At 37.5% G+C, this 16518-nt stretch overlaps 1 protein-coding gene across 1 annotated transcript; it reads right to left on the bottom strand.

Annotated features, from left to right (window-relative positions):
• Positions 1 to 1758: 1758 nt before the first annotated feature.
• Positions 1759 to 15172, bottom strand: LOC132145447 (anillin-like). Its single transcript, XM_059556489.1, has 24 exons — positions 15012 to 15172; positions 13720 to 13870; positions 13211 to 13621; positions 12258 to 12586; positions 11767 to 12145; positions 11484 to 11683; positions 11295 to 11399; positions 9812 to 9893; positions 9602 to 9688; positions 9148 to 9365; positions 8895 to 9049; positions 8659 to 8803; positions 6644 to 6779; positions 6359 to 6547; positions 6139 to 6265; positions 6007 to 6055; positions 5852 to 5902; positions 5425 to 5457; positions 4550 to 4571; positions 4345 to 4457; positions 3100 to 3186; positions 2890 to 2997; positions 2640 to 2812; positions 1759 to 2554 (listed from the first exon to the last, which is right to left on the bottom strand). Exons 1-24 carry the CDS (start codon positions 15027 to 15029, stop codon positions 2440 to 2442), a joined length of 3483 nt encoding a protein of 1160 aa, XP_059412472.1. The 5' UTR covers positions 15030 to 15172; the 3' UTR covers positions 1759 to 2439.
• Positions 15173 to 16518: the final 1346 nt, after the last annotated feature.

Raw genomic sequence — 16518 nt, 5'->3', positions numbered from 1 at the left:
GCAACGCAATGATGGCTGCACGCGTTTCTTTGCAGGTCACCATGGTTAACAATGGAAGAACAATGATTTCAAGCATCACCCTCCTTTTAACATGTCAAGTCTGCCATTCTAACCCAATCAGCCTGACATAATGATCTCCAGCCTTGTGCTCGGCAACATTCTCCCATGAGTTAACAAGACGATTACTGAAATGATCTCAGCAGGTCCTTTAATGACAGCAATGAAATGCAGTGGAAAGGTTTTTTTGGGATTAAGTTAATTTTCATGGCAAAGGACTATGCAGTTCATCTGATCACTCTTCATAACATTCTGGAGTATATGCAAATTGCTATTATAAAAACTTAAGCAGCAACTTTTCCAATTTCCAATATTTATGTAATTCTCAAAACTTTTGGCCACGACTGTATTCATGTGTTTGCTGTTAGTTGTGGTGAAAGCATTTTGTGAGAGAAAACGTGTTACAATAATGACGAGATCACTGCATTCACGCGATAAACAGACTCTGTCTACTCAATGCTCATCACTGCAGCTTTTCATGTGATGGGAAAAGATCGAAAAAATAATTATATAATCAACAAATCCACAATTCGTTAATCTCGACAGCTGTAGTATATATATATATATATATATATATATATATATATATATATATTTGAGAGGGGTCCACATGTAATACGCATTTCAAATGCAAAGATGTCAGCCAATCACAACAGTTGTCGTTTACTCGAAGTCTTACAGCAGACACGCCCCTTCAAACAGAGCATTCAAGCCAGAGGGCTAATATCAGTATATAAAAAATGCTTTTTATTTCAAAATTTTAAATGTAAAAATCATACTAACAATATAAGTACACCTAAGGAAACATTAAAAAGCATTTAAAGAGAAGGAAATAATCCATGTCATGGGACCTTTAATTGATTGCTTCCATTGTCCTCATTTGTAAGCCACAATTGTTAAAAGCTTCTGTTAAATGACTAAATGTAAATGCTATACTTTGTTTACATTACTATACAGTAATAATTTAGTAATACTAATATTTCTAGTCTAACTAAACATTGGTAAGATACGAGGCAGTTAAACAAACAAAACAAAGTAACTGGTGACAAGTATTTTGTCAAAATCTTGTTTTATTTAAACTGCAGCTCTGCTTGATACATGGAAGCCACATTTGGAGTGTTTTAAGATACAATAACACACAAAACAGCCATAACACTAAAGTGCCTTAAGATTACTACAGTGATGGGGGCTAAATTTTGGTATTGTGTATGACAACGTTAAGAAATTTGTCTGGGTCAAGGCTATATGACATTTAGTGTATATTAAAAAAGCTTTTGTAAATGTCACATTCAAACATTTAGATATAGATAAAATGAATCTAAAGTTAGTTAGAACCATTAAAATGTTATAAAATGTTCATATAAAAGTTACAGAAAGCAAAATAACAAGAATATATGGTGTGGAGAGCTTAGAAAATATGGGATGTGCATGATAAATATTTCAACTCACAATTATTGTGAAGTCATTTGGGTCATGTAAAGAAAAAAAAAAATCCTTTTCAATAAAAAAGGGAAATTTCTATGGTGAATATCAACAATAACATTTGCATTATCTTGAAGACACATCCCTTATCATAGTGTTACAGTTGCAGACACTGAGCTGAAAAGAACCTTGGTGACATAGGGAAGGATCTAATTGTGTTTTTAATTGTCTGCAGCTTTTTAACCACAGACAGGACCAACACTGCCCATAAATGTCAAAAAAATCCATTCCTTTTCATTATCTAAGTGAGCTCTCCACTGTGTACTTCAAGAAACTGATATATAAATATAAATTTCTCCATTTTCATAACTCTAATCCAAACAAATCCCAAACAATCTTATTCAAATAAATTTCTAAATCCAGTGACAGATGAGCAAAAACATTAAGTCATCCCTATCACAGCAAATATAAAAACTGATCATGGGTTTTGGCAGTACTTAATATGAAAATGAAATTGGTTACCAGAAAGTACTGACATTAAATGTGTGGATCATTTAAAGAGTCAGACACTACCTCCTCTCTTGCTCAACAAATATTCTGAGATATCTGACTACAGCAGGTACCTCAGCACACAGCAGTCATGCAAAAGACATTTAAATATGCGTAAACAAATTGACAGTCTAACAAAGCAAACAAACTTTCATTAGTCTTTAAGCAATCCTTGCTAAATTACTCAGACAAAAGTATCAAAAACATACATGAATACCCTTGAAAGGCAAAGCATTTTGTAGTTTAATTTACATGTCTCTAAATGTATGGCTTTTAACAAACTTGTAAAATGCACCTGTTAACACTGCGTAACTGTGATGCCATATTGCACTTCCAAATCAGACATATACACAGTCTATGCGAAAGTCAGACTAGGATACTTTTGGCCCTTGGTGCCCGATGAGAGCAGGCTTACATGGGTTTGTAACATGAATCTGGCTGCCAAGTGCGCAGGTCTATCAAGATCTGGTTGAGCTTCTGCATCCACAGATTCCTCTCATCCTTAGTGTCGGCACTCAGCCAGTTCCTGCACATTACAAAGGGAAGTTCTGATTTAGGACTTGCTCTTCTCCATCAAAGCACATGAATTCACTTTTTTAACTGGGTCTTACTTTGTAACACACAGTGTGTCCTTGCACTGGCTGACCAGAGTCTCTCTGTCATCCTCTTTTTGTGGTCTCACAGTGATGAGCTCAAAGGTATTGGGCCGAGCACAGAACTCTCTGTTTGCTGGCTCCACTTTACGACTGGTACAGTTGGCAAGGTTAATGCGACCAATTGGATTCTGTGCGAAAAAGCAGAATTACCTGTTAACATGAATACAATGCATCTCAAAACCTGTCAAAAATTTAGTAGGTCTACCTTTCGTTTTTCGTCATCAGGGTAGGTCCAAAAAGAGATGCAGTATCCTGAAAGGACACACCACCTCCTGTGCCATGATCCAAATCCACTGACATCCTCAAACATAGTCTGCAAATAAAAGGCAACCTCACTGGCATCACACAAAGCCAAGTATAACAAGAAAGTGTTTAATAATTACTTTAATACCATTCATTCAGTATAAAGACTCACCAGGAAGCCTCTTTCCTCTATCCGTGAGCCAACCTCGCACTGCATCTTCAGGTAAACATGCCCCTCCAAAGGACAAAGGAAAGGTACCTGTAGCAAAACAGGACACTAAGGGCCAGAACACAAACATATCCAAGAGAAGCGTTGTTTGCAGCAAAAGCGAGCCATTAATGTAGTAGCTACACATTTGCCTGAAGGAGTAATGAAAACAACTGGTATTCACCCAAATACAAAGCCAATGTTGTGCACACAACTGTATAGAAGCAGCAGCTTAAAGTGACAGTTAGTATAACTGAAAGGACACCAAGCCTTGTTAGTCAAAAACTCAGACACACAACAACCCGTGTTACCAAACGCAGAGCAAATATAGCAACCTTTTTGTGAAACATGTCACTGAGCAGCTCTCTTTCAACCCCTTCATATTTGATCTAAAAGAGAGAAATGACTGCATGTGAAAGAGTCTGGCATATGCAAACGGCATGCACTGTGCAAAAAAAACAAGAGAGCAGTGTTAAAACCCTATTAAGCTGGTGTGAACAGAAGTGCTGTGGTTAAACCTCTCCCTCTCTGACGTAAGCAAGCAACAGAGGGTATGCATTGACCTTTTTTTTTGTGACGGAACACACCCACCGAGTCCAACTGAGTGGTAAAACACCATGCAACTTAACTGGCACTAGCAGTTGGACTCAACAGTGATCCTTACACGTTACCAACAAAAAAACAAAAACAAAAAAAAGTGGACATTGACATGTGGCCAAGAATAGGGTTTACTGGCATTTATATACACCCAAATGTGATGCCAAAGAAATAAGCAAAGCTGACCTGATCTTCTAGACAACACTATAAATATAATACAGTTAGATTAAAGTCTGTTATTGGTTATATTGTCATTTCACTCTGCTATACAATTTTACAGAAATAACAATGTGCTTAATGAAGCGCTGTATTGTGCCGAAATCAAAGTCACGAGAACATCATCGGATATTGTGGTTGTTTCAATATATTTAGCAGAAACCGATCTGCACAACTGTCAGATGACAGAGAGTTCTCCAATGTGATTGAATCAGTGAGAATCTTTTATTTTCACTGCATTCAAACATTACGTTATGTTCTAACTTCCTTCTACTGGGACGTTGTGTGCATACCCTCTATACATTCAGTGTGTTTCGCCAGGTGATGGTGTTAGTATTGTTTGATTTGTGGAAGAGTTATGATGATAAAGAGACAGAACCAAAGGAAGAAAAGTACCTTCTCCAACAGGAATTTGTTTTTCCCAATAGAGGCAAGAGTTAGCTTGTGTGATCCGACAAGTACGAAGCTACTGGTGCGAACTGAGTTTGGACCACCGGGGCTTGCCACAACTAAAAATGAAGAAACAAAATGAACAACAATTAGTAACCGTTTGGAAAAATTAGTTGAATTGAACAGCTTTTAAAAGCTCATTAATACTCACCAGGTGTTTGGAGGTTGCTCTTCTAAAATAGATAAAAAGAGAGGGGAAAAAAAAAAGGTCAGAACTTTACATTTTTTAGATTGTTTATAACAAATTAATGTTATGGTACTTTATTACACGTTGTACAATATTAAATGCTGTATTACATGTTACAAGATTACATTATGAAGGAGAAAGCAAGCATGTGGTGAAGTTAAATATAGATGAGGCCCTGTAGGCTAATGAAAGCAGTTTTAAATTCTTCAGTTTTATTATTTAATATATATATATATATATATATATATACACACACACACACATATATACATATATATATATATATATATATATATATATATATATACATATATATATATATATATATATATATATATATATATATATATATTATCAAATAAATATTTGAGATTTGGTGCAGTCTAAGTTTGACATTGAATCCATAATAAAACCTCAAATCAAGATGAAAGTCGGGGTGTGGAATTTTTCCTAAAGAATGAATTTGGCCTTAAACAGATTTTTGATTATTTCACTTATTATTAATAACTGTCTTTAATACATGGGTCAGTTTTTTCACTTTCTTTTGAGCATCACATATTAATCTGAACATGAAGTCAGAATGTCCTTGAATAATAACAGTGTAACTGTAGTGATATATGGAATAATGTGCTTGAGAAATCATTCGAACATGCTGATTTGGTGGTGCTCAGGAAACATTCTTAATCAATGTTGAAAACAATTATGATGTTTTTTTTGCACCACTGCAAAATGTCACTTTAATCAATTCAGTGTATACTTGCTGAATATATATATATTTTTTAAAGTCACCCCTTTTGACCAGTAGCATGTGTTGAGGTTAAAATGAAAAGACTACTTACAGAGATAGCAAGGAACCTTTTTGGTGTGATAACCTGTGGAGATAATTTTATTTCAGAGTAAAATATAGTGAACAATACTTATAACAGTTTATAATAAACAAACACAGCACTAATGAGTACTACTGAGAACTGAGACAAAAGGCCTTTTTAATTAAGAAATTAATAAAAAAAAAGATACCCTTCACCGTGCACTCGGTTTATAATGATGAGACCAGACATAAAAATAAAAAAATAAAAACATTAAACTACTTGCACACCAGCAAGTGATGATTTTAAAATACAGCATACCAACAAGCATTCCATGTCATGGAAATGCCTCAGGAGAATCTGGACACGCTGACTGCTGCTCTTTAAAGTAGCGTTCATTAAAACTTAGTGTTACACACTACACTTCAGTCATTTTAACCTAGTACATCTAGGAGTCTACCTTTGACTTGAGCTTTTTCCTCTTCTCAGGGTTCAGCTCCCTTTTCTGAACCTAAGAGAAAAACAAACATTTACTAAATCTCTTTATTAAAGGTTTAATTTGTGTTAAAAAAGGCATGCATTTCATTTGAGAGCAAATTAAAAAGCTGTACTTACTAAACAGTAGACCTCAATATCAATCTCAAAGTCATTAGAGACATCAGACCTGCACACAAGGAAAGTAATAATATAACACTACACTGAGGTGATAGGGAAGTCAAGAGTGGCTTGATGGGAAATGACACTTACAAAGTGAATTTGGTGGAGAAGGTCAAAGCATCGCCACTAAGACCAGTGCGTGCGCTTGCCAGAGGAGTCGTCGCAGTGTTCTCCGCTCCAGCACGGATCATCACAAAGAAGTAATGGTTTCCACACTCTTACATCAAAATTATGTCATGAGTGAGTGTCTGATTGGGCTTTAAGGTGCCAAACAAAAAGTATTAATATATAAAACCAGAAACACTCTCACCAGGCTTGTTGGCAGAAGAACAGATAAAGTCAGCCTTCAGAGGGAGTCGCAGCTCCAGCAGTGAGATGGACCCTTTAGAAGCAGGAATACCCATATCCACTTGGGCACTGCTTGTGCTTTTCTTTTGCGCTGTTGTACCGTCTCCTTTTAGCCGGTCCAGTTCAGCCTTAAGAGCGGCCCTCCTTTCAGCTGAGGCAGAACAAAAGAATTGATAAGTCAAAGTTTAAGAAATAAATCATCTGGAAAAATTCACCTGTGTAGTGCAAAAACAAAAATATCACTTACTGGCAATTAGCAGCAGTCTCTCAGCCTCAGCCTCCACTTGAGATCCTTTCCCATGATCTTCATCTGTGCAGCAGTTGAGAGCCTGACTAGCCTGATGGATCACTGTCTGCTGCAGGTTCATCTCATTGGTCAACATCTGAGAACACAACGTGGCATAATAATTTACATTCAGATCAAAGACAGTTCTCTCATAACACTGACTAGGAAAAACAGCAATGTGCAATAGGGCAAAATAAGTCCTGCCTTTTAATTAAAAGAGCCAGTTGCAATTGATCATATAATTGCGTCACTGCAGCTGTTTTTAGAAGGTCTAGTTCCCATAGAACCCTGTGACCTATGCTGCACATGTGCACTTTTTTCCTCGTGATGACGTATTTTTGGACTTATGCGACTTATACTTAGGTGCGACTTATAGTCCAAAAAATACGGTAATGCGCGAGCACAAATCTCTCCGCTCTCATGCAGATTTCCTTTGCTTTGTCACAAAACCAGAGGAGCGTCCTCAGACACACGCTGCTCTCGCCCAGAGAGTGCACGCACTTAAAACGTGTCTCCTCTAACTCAAACTACAGCCTGTGCACTCACAAATCTCTCTATGCTCATGGGCTAGATTTTCATAATTTTCGCACGTTTCCATTTCTAGCCTTTTACAGCGTGCAGTGTGAACGCTCTGATCCGTTAACATGGGCTCGGAAAAAAGACGCATCACAGACAGTGTGTGAACCTGAAGTTAAATAGGCATGTGCCCAATCTGTTCTGTTCTCACGATGCATTCTGATTGGATCGGATAGCATACCAGTGTTTCCTCTATGTTGATTAGTTAATGGCGGCCCGCCACGGCAAAATTTTTGCCGCCACGGTAACGTTAGGGCTCTACAGTGCGACCATTTCACTCGCATTTGCGCCTAAAATATGTCTGTGTGCGACCATGAAAAGATATTTAGGCGCACTTGTGCGACTGACCCGATCGAAGATTTTTTTTGGCGGCCGCCAAAGCGAATTTTTGTCCCGCCAAAGTCTTATTTGACCGGTGTGTAATGTAGATAAACTGCTGCGCTTGTGACAGCTGGGCGCATGTTTAAAAGAACAAGAGAGAGCGAGCGCGAGCACTCTCTTTGCGAAGCAAGGTTCCACTCGACGGGAGAGAAAGAGAGAAAAAAAAGAGACTACAGCGTTCTGGAGAATAAATAACTTGAGATCGGTGTACACGTCCTTGAGAACGGTAAGTCGTTAACTTATGTTGTTCATTTAAGCCTGTTATTGTATTAGTCATAGTTCTTGCTAATTTGAATTAAGTCAGGGCTGCCAACTTACACAATTGACACTTTTCACATGCTATCATGCCACACATCCATTTTCTCATGCACAGAAAAATCGCGAAGCAAAGTGAAGACCGACAGACAATACAGAGCAGGTTACTTATGATATATAAACAAAGTCTCAACTCTCAGAATCAGTCAATTTTATTACAAAATTCAAACAATAAATACAGTTTTGGTGTAAATCTGTAAAAAAAAAAAAAAATCCTAAAGGAAACACTGGCATACTGAGGGAGGTCGGGGCCACGGAAAATCGTGTTATAAAGCGATTTAGAAATCGTGCATGCTCAAATCATGATTTTATGGCAATTTCGATTAATCGCACAGCCCTAGTGCAAGCACATAATTTATACATTGCATATATTCTATATTTATAAATTACCTTGATGTCATCTATAAATTTCTCATGCTATAGTCTGGCAGAGAAGGTCAAAGCATCGCCACTTAGACCATTGCGTGTGTGCACTATTTGTTTTCATAATCTAGATTTCTAATAAACCTGGCATTTTATACTAGAAATATTGTCTGGCCCTGGGACAAATTGCTTAGGTTCCTCTATTTTAAGGGACTTGATAAAACTGTATGCTAAATGCATAAATGTAAAGTGTAAAATATAAGACATACATAACTACTTGCTAATAAGAAAATGCATGATTTTTATCCTAAAACATAATACATAAACATTTTTGAACAGACCTTTATTTTTTGCTTGATGTTGATGTGACTTGAGCTCCCATTGGTCTCCATTCTCTGAGACACATCCTCTTTCCTCACTATCACCTGTTTAACATGAGGTCTCTCTGTCTTAGTCTTAATTCTTGTGGATCTGTAGGCATCAATGCTGAAATCAAACAATCATGAATTAATTACAAATCATACTCTACAATTCAGATTGAATGTTGCTTGAAAAGAGGCAAGGAGCGGACGCACACCTGTAGGGAAGGTTCTGGTTTTGCTGCTCATCTGCGACATCGATGCTGTCAGATGATCCAGCTCGTAACATGCGTGTCCTTTGGAACTTACTGGGTCTGGATACACTCTCAGGGGTGGAATTCTTCTCAATAAATGAGCTGGCAGGAGTCGATGTCTGGACCAAAATAAAAGTTAAATTGAGACATAACATCAGATCTCATTATTCAGCATGATTTTTTTAGGGATTTTTTCAGCATCATCTTTAGGGCTCACCATAGGAATTCTTTCTGGGCTCTTGACCACAGCTGCCACAGTCTCTGCGAGTGGAACAAGGAGAGACATGGAGGAGATATTCAGAGCATCTTCATTTGCATCCTCCTCATCACTTTGTTCCTCACTCTCATCCAGGACTCCATCAAACAGCTCATTTATCACCTCAGAGTTAACTGAGCCATCCACGTTCATCTCTATCTCACACACTTCATCTATTTCTACAAAGTCAACAAGAAAGTTCATGATCAAAAACATGTACGGTAATGGGAATTAGCGATATAATAATTTTTCAAAATATATTCGCCATGATATCAAAATGAAAGTACAAGAGACAATAAAAATATAATCCATTGATACACAAAAGATATTTAACATACAAGATGCATAAATATCTTAAATGCTGAATAGCATCAAGATATGATCACCGTTCAGAGTGGATATATGATATGATCACCTTTCACTTCTTCTTGCTCTTTCACCATAGGCATCTTTTCTGTAAATTCCTCTTCCTTTCCAGGGCTTGGAAAAGCACATTCCTTACCTTAAAAAAATAAATAAAATAGATATGGCTAATTAACATAATGGGCAGAACAAAGAAAATTAACAGCAGGACTATTTAAAAGAACACATTTAACTATATTATATAGTTTTTATAATAAAATACCTTTTGAACTAGATTCAGCTGGACTGTCGAGTACTTCAGGCACCAGCGCAGAAGTCTGACTCTGTACAGACAGTTCAATTTCCTGCGGATAAAAAATGGTTATATTAAGTAACATTAAGTTCTTTGGCTACCCATTCCTATCATAAAATTAAGTACCATACTGCGTTTCTAAAAGCGGCACAACAGATTTTGGAAAAATTATTAGCTCAAATCAAAGTCATCCTTTATACTGCTATATTTCTCTTCAGTATCAGTGTGATTAATATTCGTAGTTTTATTTATTTGGCTTTGTCATGTCAGCTAAATGAAAAAAATTATAAAAAAAAAGAAACAAAAAAGAAAGGAAATTCTTCTTTTGTGGATTTTACATTGCCAAAACAGAATTTTTTATTACACTACATTATGGAAAAATATGGACAATAATCTTACTAGGGTTGCAAAGGGGCGGAACATTTATGGTAAATTTTTAGAAACTTTGTCTGGGGAATTTTGGAAATATTCCAGGAATTTATCAGAATTTACAGGAATTTTGAGGAATTAACTGGAAATTTATAAAACGATCATATACAAATATAAACATTTTGTTGATCATAGGCTCACATGCATGCAAACTAATATAAATAAATAAATAAAAATACATTTTTGGATTTTTCGGGGGTAATCTGTGATGCTTTTTTCAGGATTTATTGAAAAACAAAAATTTAGGAACTTATTCAAAATATAAATATTTTCTAACAATAAAAATATTTACTATTACTTAATACTTTTATTGAACAAGGATGTGTAAAATTAATTTATAAAAATAAAAAAAGAGAGAGAGAAAAGATAGTAGCCTCGTCCATTTGCTGCAGGGCCTAGTGTGACTGCCCCAGTTACACCCCTCAAAGGATGGCCCTGTTAACTAGGTAAACTTGAATCCCATAGATCAAATCTTTAGGACAACAAAACTTACATGTAGTCTTTTGGCTCAAATGTGGCTTCAGAGAAAATGGAGGGAAATCCCTGTTAGGTGTGTGAGGGAGGGTCATTTCCGTTTTATTTTTCTCTCCCCTAAATGTTTGTTCAGTCAGTGTATTTGTTTTTACAATGCTTATTGTATAGCCTATTTTAGTTGCCCAGTATATTACACACAGTGACAGCACAATTAAGTTTTAATTTTTTTTGTAATATTCATGTAATTTACATGAATACTTACCAACCTGTCCATATTATGGAAGAAAGTACAATGCATGTAGGGGGCGTGGCCTCAATAGTCCTGCAGTAAGCAGAGTGCTGTGTGCATGTGATTGAGCAATTAAACTGAAATTGGAAGTTTCCAGTTCTTGCAATTTTACAAATTTCCAGTGTATTCCCATTAATTCCCATATATTCCTGTTAATTCCCATGGAAAGTTTCCCAGAATTTTGCAACCCTAAATCTTACACAATCAGATTATGTTGCACTATCCTATTTACAAGCAGCAGCAGAAAACATGATAGCAAACCTTGTTTTCTGGGTCATTCTTGACCTCACTGAGATCCTCTCTGCTCCTCAACTTGTTGCCTTTTTGAAATCGATTACGAATTTGTGCCAGCTCTGCCTCTCGCTCCTATTAATAATAAATAAATTATTAGTTCTGATGTTTCATATGCAATTCAACAAATTTGCCCTTTAAATATTTATGAATTCATGCCATTTTCTGCTTCTGAGCGAGGACGGCTGTAGTGGAGGTGGCCTGGGTGCACCCCAGCCTCTCCTGGAGCAGCCTGGACTTGGGGGTGGCAGAGGGAGTAGCCACAGGTGTGTGTCCTCGACCTCCTAATGCGGAGGGAGAGTTCTGGTTGCGCTCCTGGCACCTTTCTCCAAAACGCTCCAAAAATGATTTGACACCTACTAAAGGTCAACATAAGCAAACATAAGTTCACAGACTTACACTTCAGTGTAGAAAAGAAAGAAAGAAGAGAAACAGCACTGACCAGTAGTTCCAGCTGGTCCTCTGTGCTGTAAGGGTGTGGTGTCCTTGGTAAACCTCTCACGAGTCTGATGTATGACAGAAACATCAGCAGTAGAAGAGGGTTTAGGTGCCAAAACTGGTTTTGTAGGGCTTGAATTAAGTGCTGCTCCAGAACTCAATTTAGATGGGCCCTGGTTCTTCAGGGGGCTCTGAGAGACGTAACCTCTGTGGGGACTGGAGGGAGATGCGGTCAAAGATTTAAGTGGACTGGAGGGATACATCTTTAGTGGGCTAGAAACTGGAGAAGGATCTGCTTGAGCCAGTCTGGGCTGAGGAAACTCTGTCTTCTGAGGACTAGGTGGAACCACTCTAGTTGACTTGACTGGAGAGTAAACTGTTGGCTATAAGAACAAACATTTTTATATATTTTTAGACAAGACCCCCCAAAACAAAGACATTCAGTGCACTGTAAATAAAAAGGCTAGAACAGAATCTGTTGTTGTTGTGACCCACCTGCTGACTGCTGGCAACAGACTTTTGTGGAGCTGGTTGGGCAGTCTGAGGTCGTTCCACAGCAGGACTTGGCTTGGTACTGTTACTAGTCACTGTACTGACAGGAGGGCGCACAAAGGCCATGCCAGGCTGTGCTTGTGCATTGTCCCGGCGAGTGGGCGGGTGTCCAAGGTCATCTTCCCAGGAACCGATCGTGGCAGCAAGGTTTGCCAGTCTACCCTTTCTTCCAACGGGGAACTCGGAGTTTGTTGGGGAAGCAGGAGGGAGATCAACTTTATGAGACTTCAGAGGAGATAAAACTACGTTCTCTGGGACTGTTTCTGAGGTCCCTGAAAGCACAATTTTGTGTTTAATAGTAATACATAGTTACATCACTTTATTTTTTGTCATTCTAAGAGTCATATTACATACTATGATCACATATTGTCTAGATTTTTGTCTTCTGGAGGACTTTAAATGTGTACTTGCATTTTATCAAAATGTTAAAAACAGTACAACTTTAATAATTCAAAGAAGCGGTCTACAGGTGTTACATTACTTGTCTATTTAAAATACATTATCCACTCTCTTTTTTAGTTAAATAATTTTTTATAAGACATTTCACTTCTTCAGAATATATTAAAACAGCCAATGTGGATTTTGAAATTCTGACTACCATTAAAGGCTAGTAATACAGCTTTTTTAATGGTTGATGGTGATCATTTAGAGGGCAGGGTAGTTGATGGCCATTATAGAGCTGATACATTTGAGATCACACTATTTAATATTCAATAGCACATTCATAACCACTGCTGCAGTTTGGAGAAATCTGCTTATTTTCTGCAATGTTATATTTAAAAAAATGTATAGTGTTTTCCTTTGTTAGACAGACACATATTAACTCAATATAATGAATGGTCTATAACTCTGTAATTTAGTTCTGTGCATTCAGGATGTGCGAGAGAGCTGCCTACCCTCAGAGTCCCAGTAATGCCTTTGCTCAGCCAGTCTTAGTAGACGAGATCTCATGTTGGAGAGGCCTGGGGTTGGTGCATCTTTCTGTGCCTCTTTGGCTCCATCTAGAGCAGCGTGCTTCATTACACTATCTGTGCTTTTTGCTGGAAATTGATGTGTGCGCATCATCTTTTCAGTGTCTGGAGGAGGTCGAGTGGGCAGCACTTCTGGTTCTGGTGTACAACGAGCAGACCTTTGCTCCACAGGCATGGGACGAACACTGCTTGGAACCAGGGGGGGCTTCTTGTCTGTCATAGGCTCAGATGCTGTCATTTGCGGGGCCACTGGTTGTTTATTTTCTTCTCCAGAAAGGAGGGTATTTTCATCTGAACAGCGACGCTTTGAGGGGGATGGCTTGGAAGAGGGAAGTGCTATCCAAAAAAGAGGGAAAACATATTTTTAGGTTATAGAAGGAAAGTAATGAAACATCTAATGTTCATATGTCAAAATAATATTTTGAAAACCAAACCTTTTTCAATGGTCGGCTCACTTTTGACACTGTTTGTGTCTGTAAGTGGCTCCCTTGTCCTTTTAGCCATTGGACGGTTGGCCGCCGTTGGTCTCTCTGCCATCTTCCTCTGTAGATTTTCTCTACGAGCACGTGTGCGCTCTAACAGTTTCTGAGCGAGCAAAACAACAAATTAGCTTTTCAAAGTGCCCATTACATTACCATGGACTATATGACAGTGTTAAAGAGAAACAGATCTCTTCAAACACAAGAATATGCAAGTACAACATTTTTATGTCTGACGTCTGCATGGTATGCATGACAAAGGCAAAACTGCATTCAAGTATCAAAAGGTCCAAGTTTTAGTCCCGTTTATCTGTGCCGATCATCTCTGAGTGCGGCTCATTCTAGCAGAACATCTCACACTCATGATTAACAGCCCTGTTACTGAGCAAGACCAAACACATTCCTGCAGTGTGGCTGTTGGTTGGCCGTCTCCCAGGGAATGAATGGAAATTTCAGTTAGTGAGGATTTCATGTACATGGAATTTTGTCATGTGACCCTGTGAAGATGAATCCTATTGGCTAGAGTCAAACCAGGCTTCCTGTATTCAACCAGCCACAAGTTATGGGCACAGCCCTGACAGCAATTTTTTCCTCATTCAAAAACATTTGATATTGAAATGGCTGATATTTATATGTAGCATGATATTCAATTCAGATATCTTAAGGACTGAATGCACAGTGCTTATTCAGAGCCTACTTTGCATTTTGACACAAAACCTTTTAAAAAACTTTAACATCGGCTAAGTGAATACAGAAACAAATATAACGTAACGTACTCAAACAATAGACAAAACAACAAAATCTAACAGATGTTACCTTAAGTGATTTAAAGTCACACACGTATATTTTTTTTTTTTAAAGGCGAATATGACTGGACTCAAAAAAAACACAAATCCCCTCAAAACATCAGCATGACAAATGTTTTCAAAATCAGTTTGTTTAAATTATATTGCAAGTAATATTTGCTTTATTATATGCTAGATTACGTTCATGTTGATAAACATCAGCTTTACTCAGACGTTACAATATAAATAAAAGCTGCAAATCGACACGTCATAAGCTGATAAGTAACTTAATAGGTTAACAAAATGTTAAGTAAACAAATAAAGACGGAAGAGAGCACTTTAATGCTATATAAAGATAACTGTAATTTAACTTGGCACACGGTGGACTTGTGTTAACGTTAGATTATATCCATACCCTCCTTCACCAACTAACGATGATATGTTGTTATAAAGGGCACTCACCTCCGTGAATGGGTCCATCCTGATATACACTACGATAAGCTTGTATTAAAGTACAATCCTCTTTGTTTTTATTCTTTATTAGCCTGCTGAGGGAGTAAAAGTGTTTCCGCACTCTCTCTCACACCACACGCTCCTCAGCTGTTTGAAAATTTTGAATTTAGCGCTTGCTCACTTCTCGCTGTAGCCAACGGTCGCTGTCACGTCACTGCGCACGAGCTGAACCAATGAGAGCTGAGTCCCTTAACTCAGCCACGCCCACCCACTCTCTACACACCAACTGTTCGCCAAAAGAAAACGCTCCCATTTAAAATTAGCCAAGTTTAATGAGTTTGCAAAATTTCATTATTTGCGTGTTCACTAAATCTAACAGCTCTTAGTATTTACATTTTCAAATTAAAATTTTGGTATTTATTTTGGAATTAGTAATTTCAAGTAAGTAAGTTTGTGAAATTTTGTTTGATGGCATTTAATGTTATTACGTAACCTTTAAGTTATTAGCTGCACGCAGTTTGTTTTGGCAGCCAGATAATTCATATTTAATGTTCCTAACAATTAAGTTAAAGCATTTTAATAACTGTATTTTTCATATAGATAAACAAAGACATCTACGAAGTGATGGAAAAAAACGTACATATTTCCAATTACTATTACACTATTTTTCTGTCTGTCATCCAATAATTAATCCATGACAATAATTGCAGCCTGCACTGTGCTGAAGATATGCATATATTATATATATATATACGAAATACAATCTAATTTATATAGATACATATGCAGATATATTTATTTTTAAGTTACAGTTGACGAATACAAATAGAGTTAAATGCGATTCTAACTCGGCATTATTCTAACCTGACTACCGCACGAGCAGATCCAGCAGATGGCACTGCAGATACGAGACCGAACAGCCCAGGCTTGTGCAGTCGGGATGATCGGAATTCCATTTTTGTACAACGATCGCTTAAGATACCTACAATGTAGTGCTGTGGTTTCCTATTAAATTTGATTATGCATTAGAACTCAACACATAAATGATAAACACCGTGTCCTGCATCTGTCAGTAGGTAAAGAGATGGGAAATTAATCGGTCATTTCCATCCTTCCTGTGGATTTCTACCATGTGACTGACTTAAATATTTCAAGAGTTTAGTCATCTTCCATCTGCACTATCACTCTTCACACTAGAAATGCCACATGAGCGGTTTCCTTTATGTATATGAGTCACTGATCAGTCAGGACCTTTCTGTCCAGAACGTCATGGTGTGGAAAAGCCTCATGGAGTCAAATGAGTCATATTTTGTTAGTCTTAAAATGACCACTGAGAGTGGTACATTCTGGGGTTGAACAGACACACAAACATCTTTTTTTCCTTTCTCTTTTATAGAACAGCAATCACAGATTTGTTGATTTCTCTTTCAGCTGCAGGTGACGGTACACATCACTTCCATCAAAATACTTTTCACATTATCCTCCGCCATAATTTCATGTTATCTTGAAGTTGGCC

The sequence above is a fragment of the Carassius carassius genome, chromosome 8, assembly GCF_963082965.1.
Source record: "Carassius carassius chromosome 8, fCarCar2.1, whole genome shotgun sequence".
Lineage (NCBI taxonomy): Eukaryota > Metazoa > Chordata > Actinopteri > Cypriniformes > Cyprinidae > Carassius > Carassius carassius.
The sequence above is the reverse complement of the archived record's forward strand: the minus strand, read 5'-3'. Positions and strand labels throughout refer to the sequence as shown.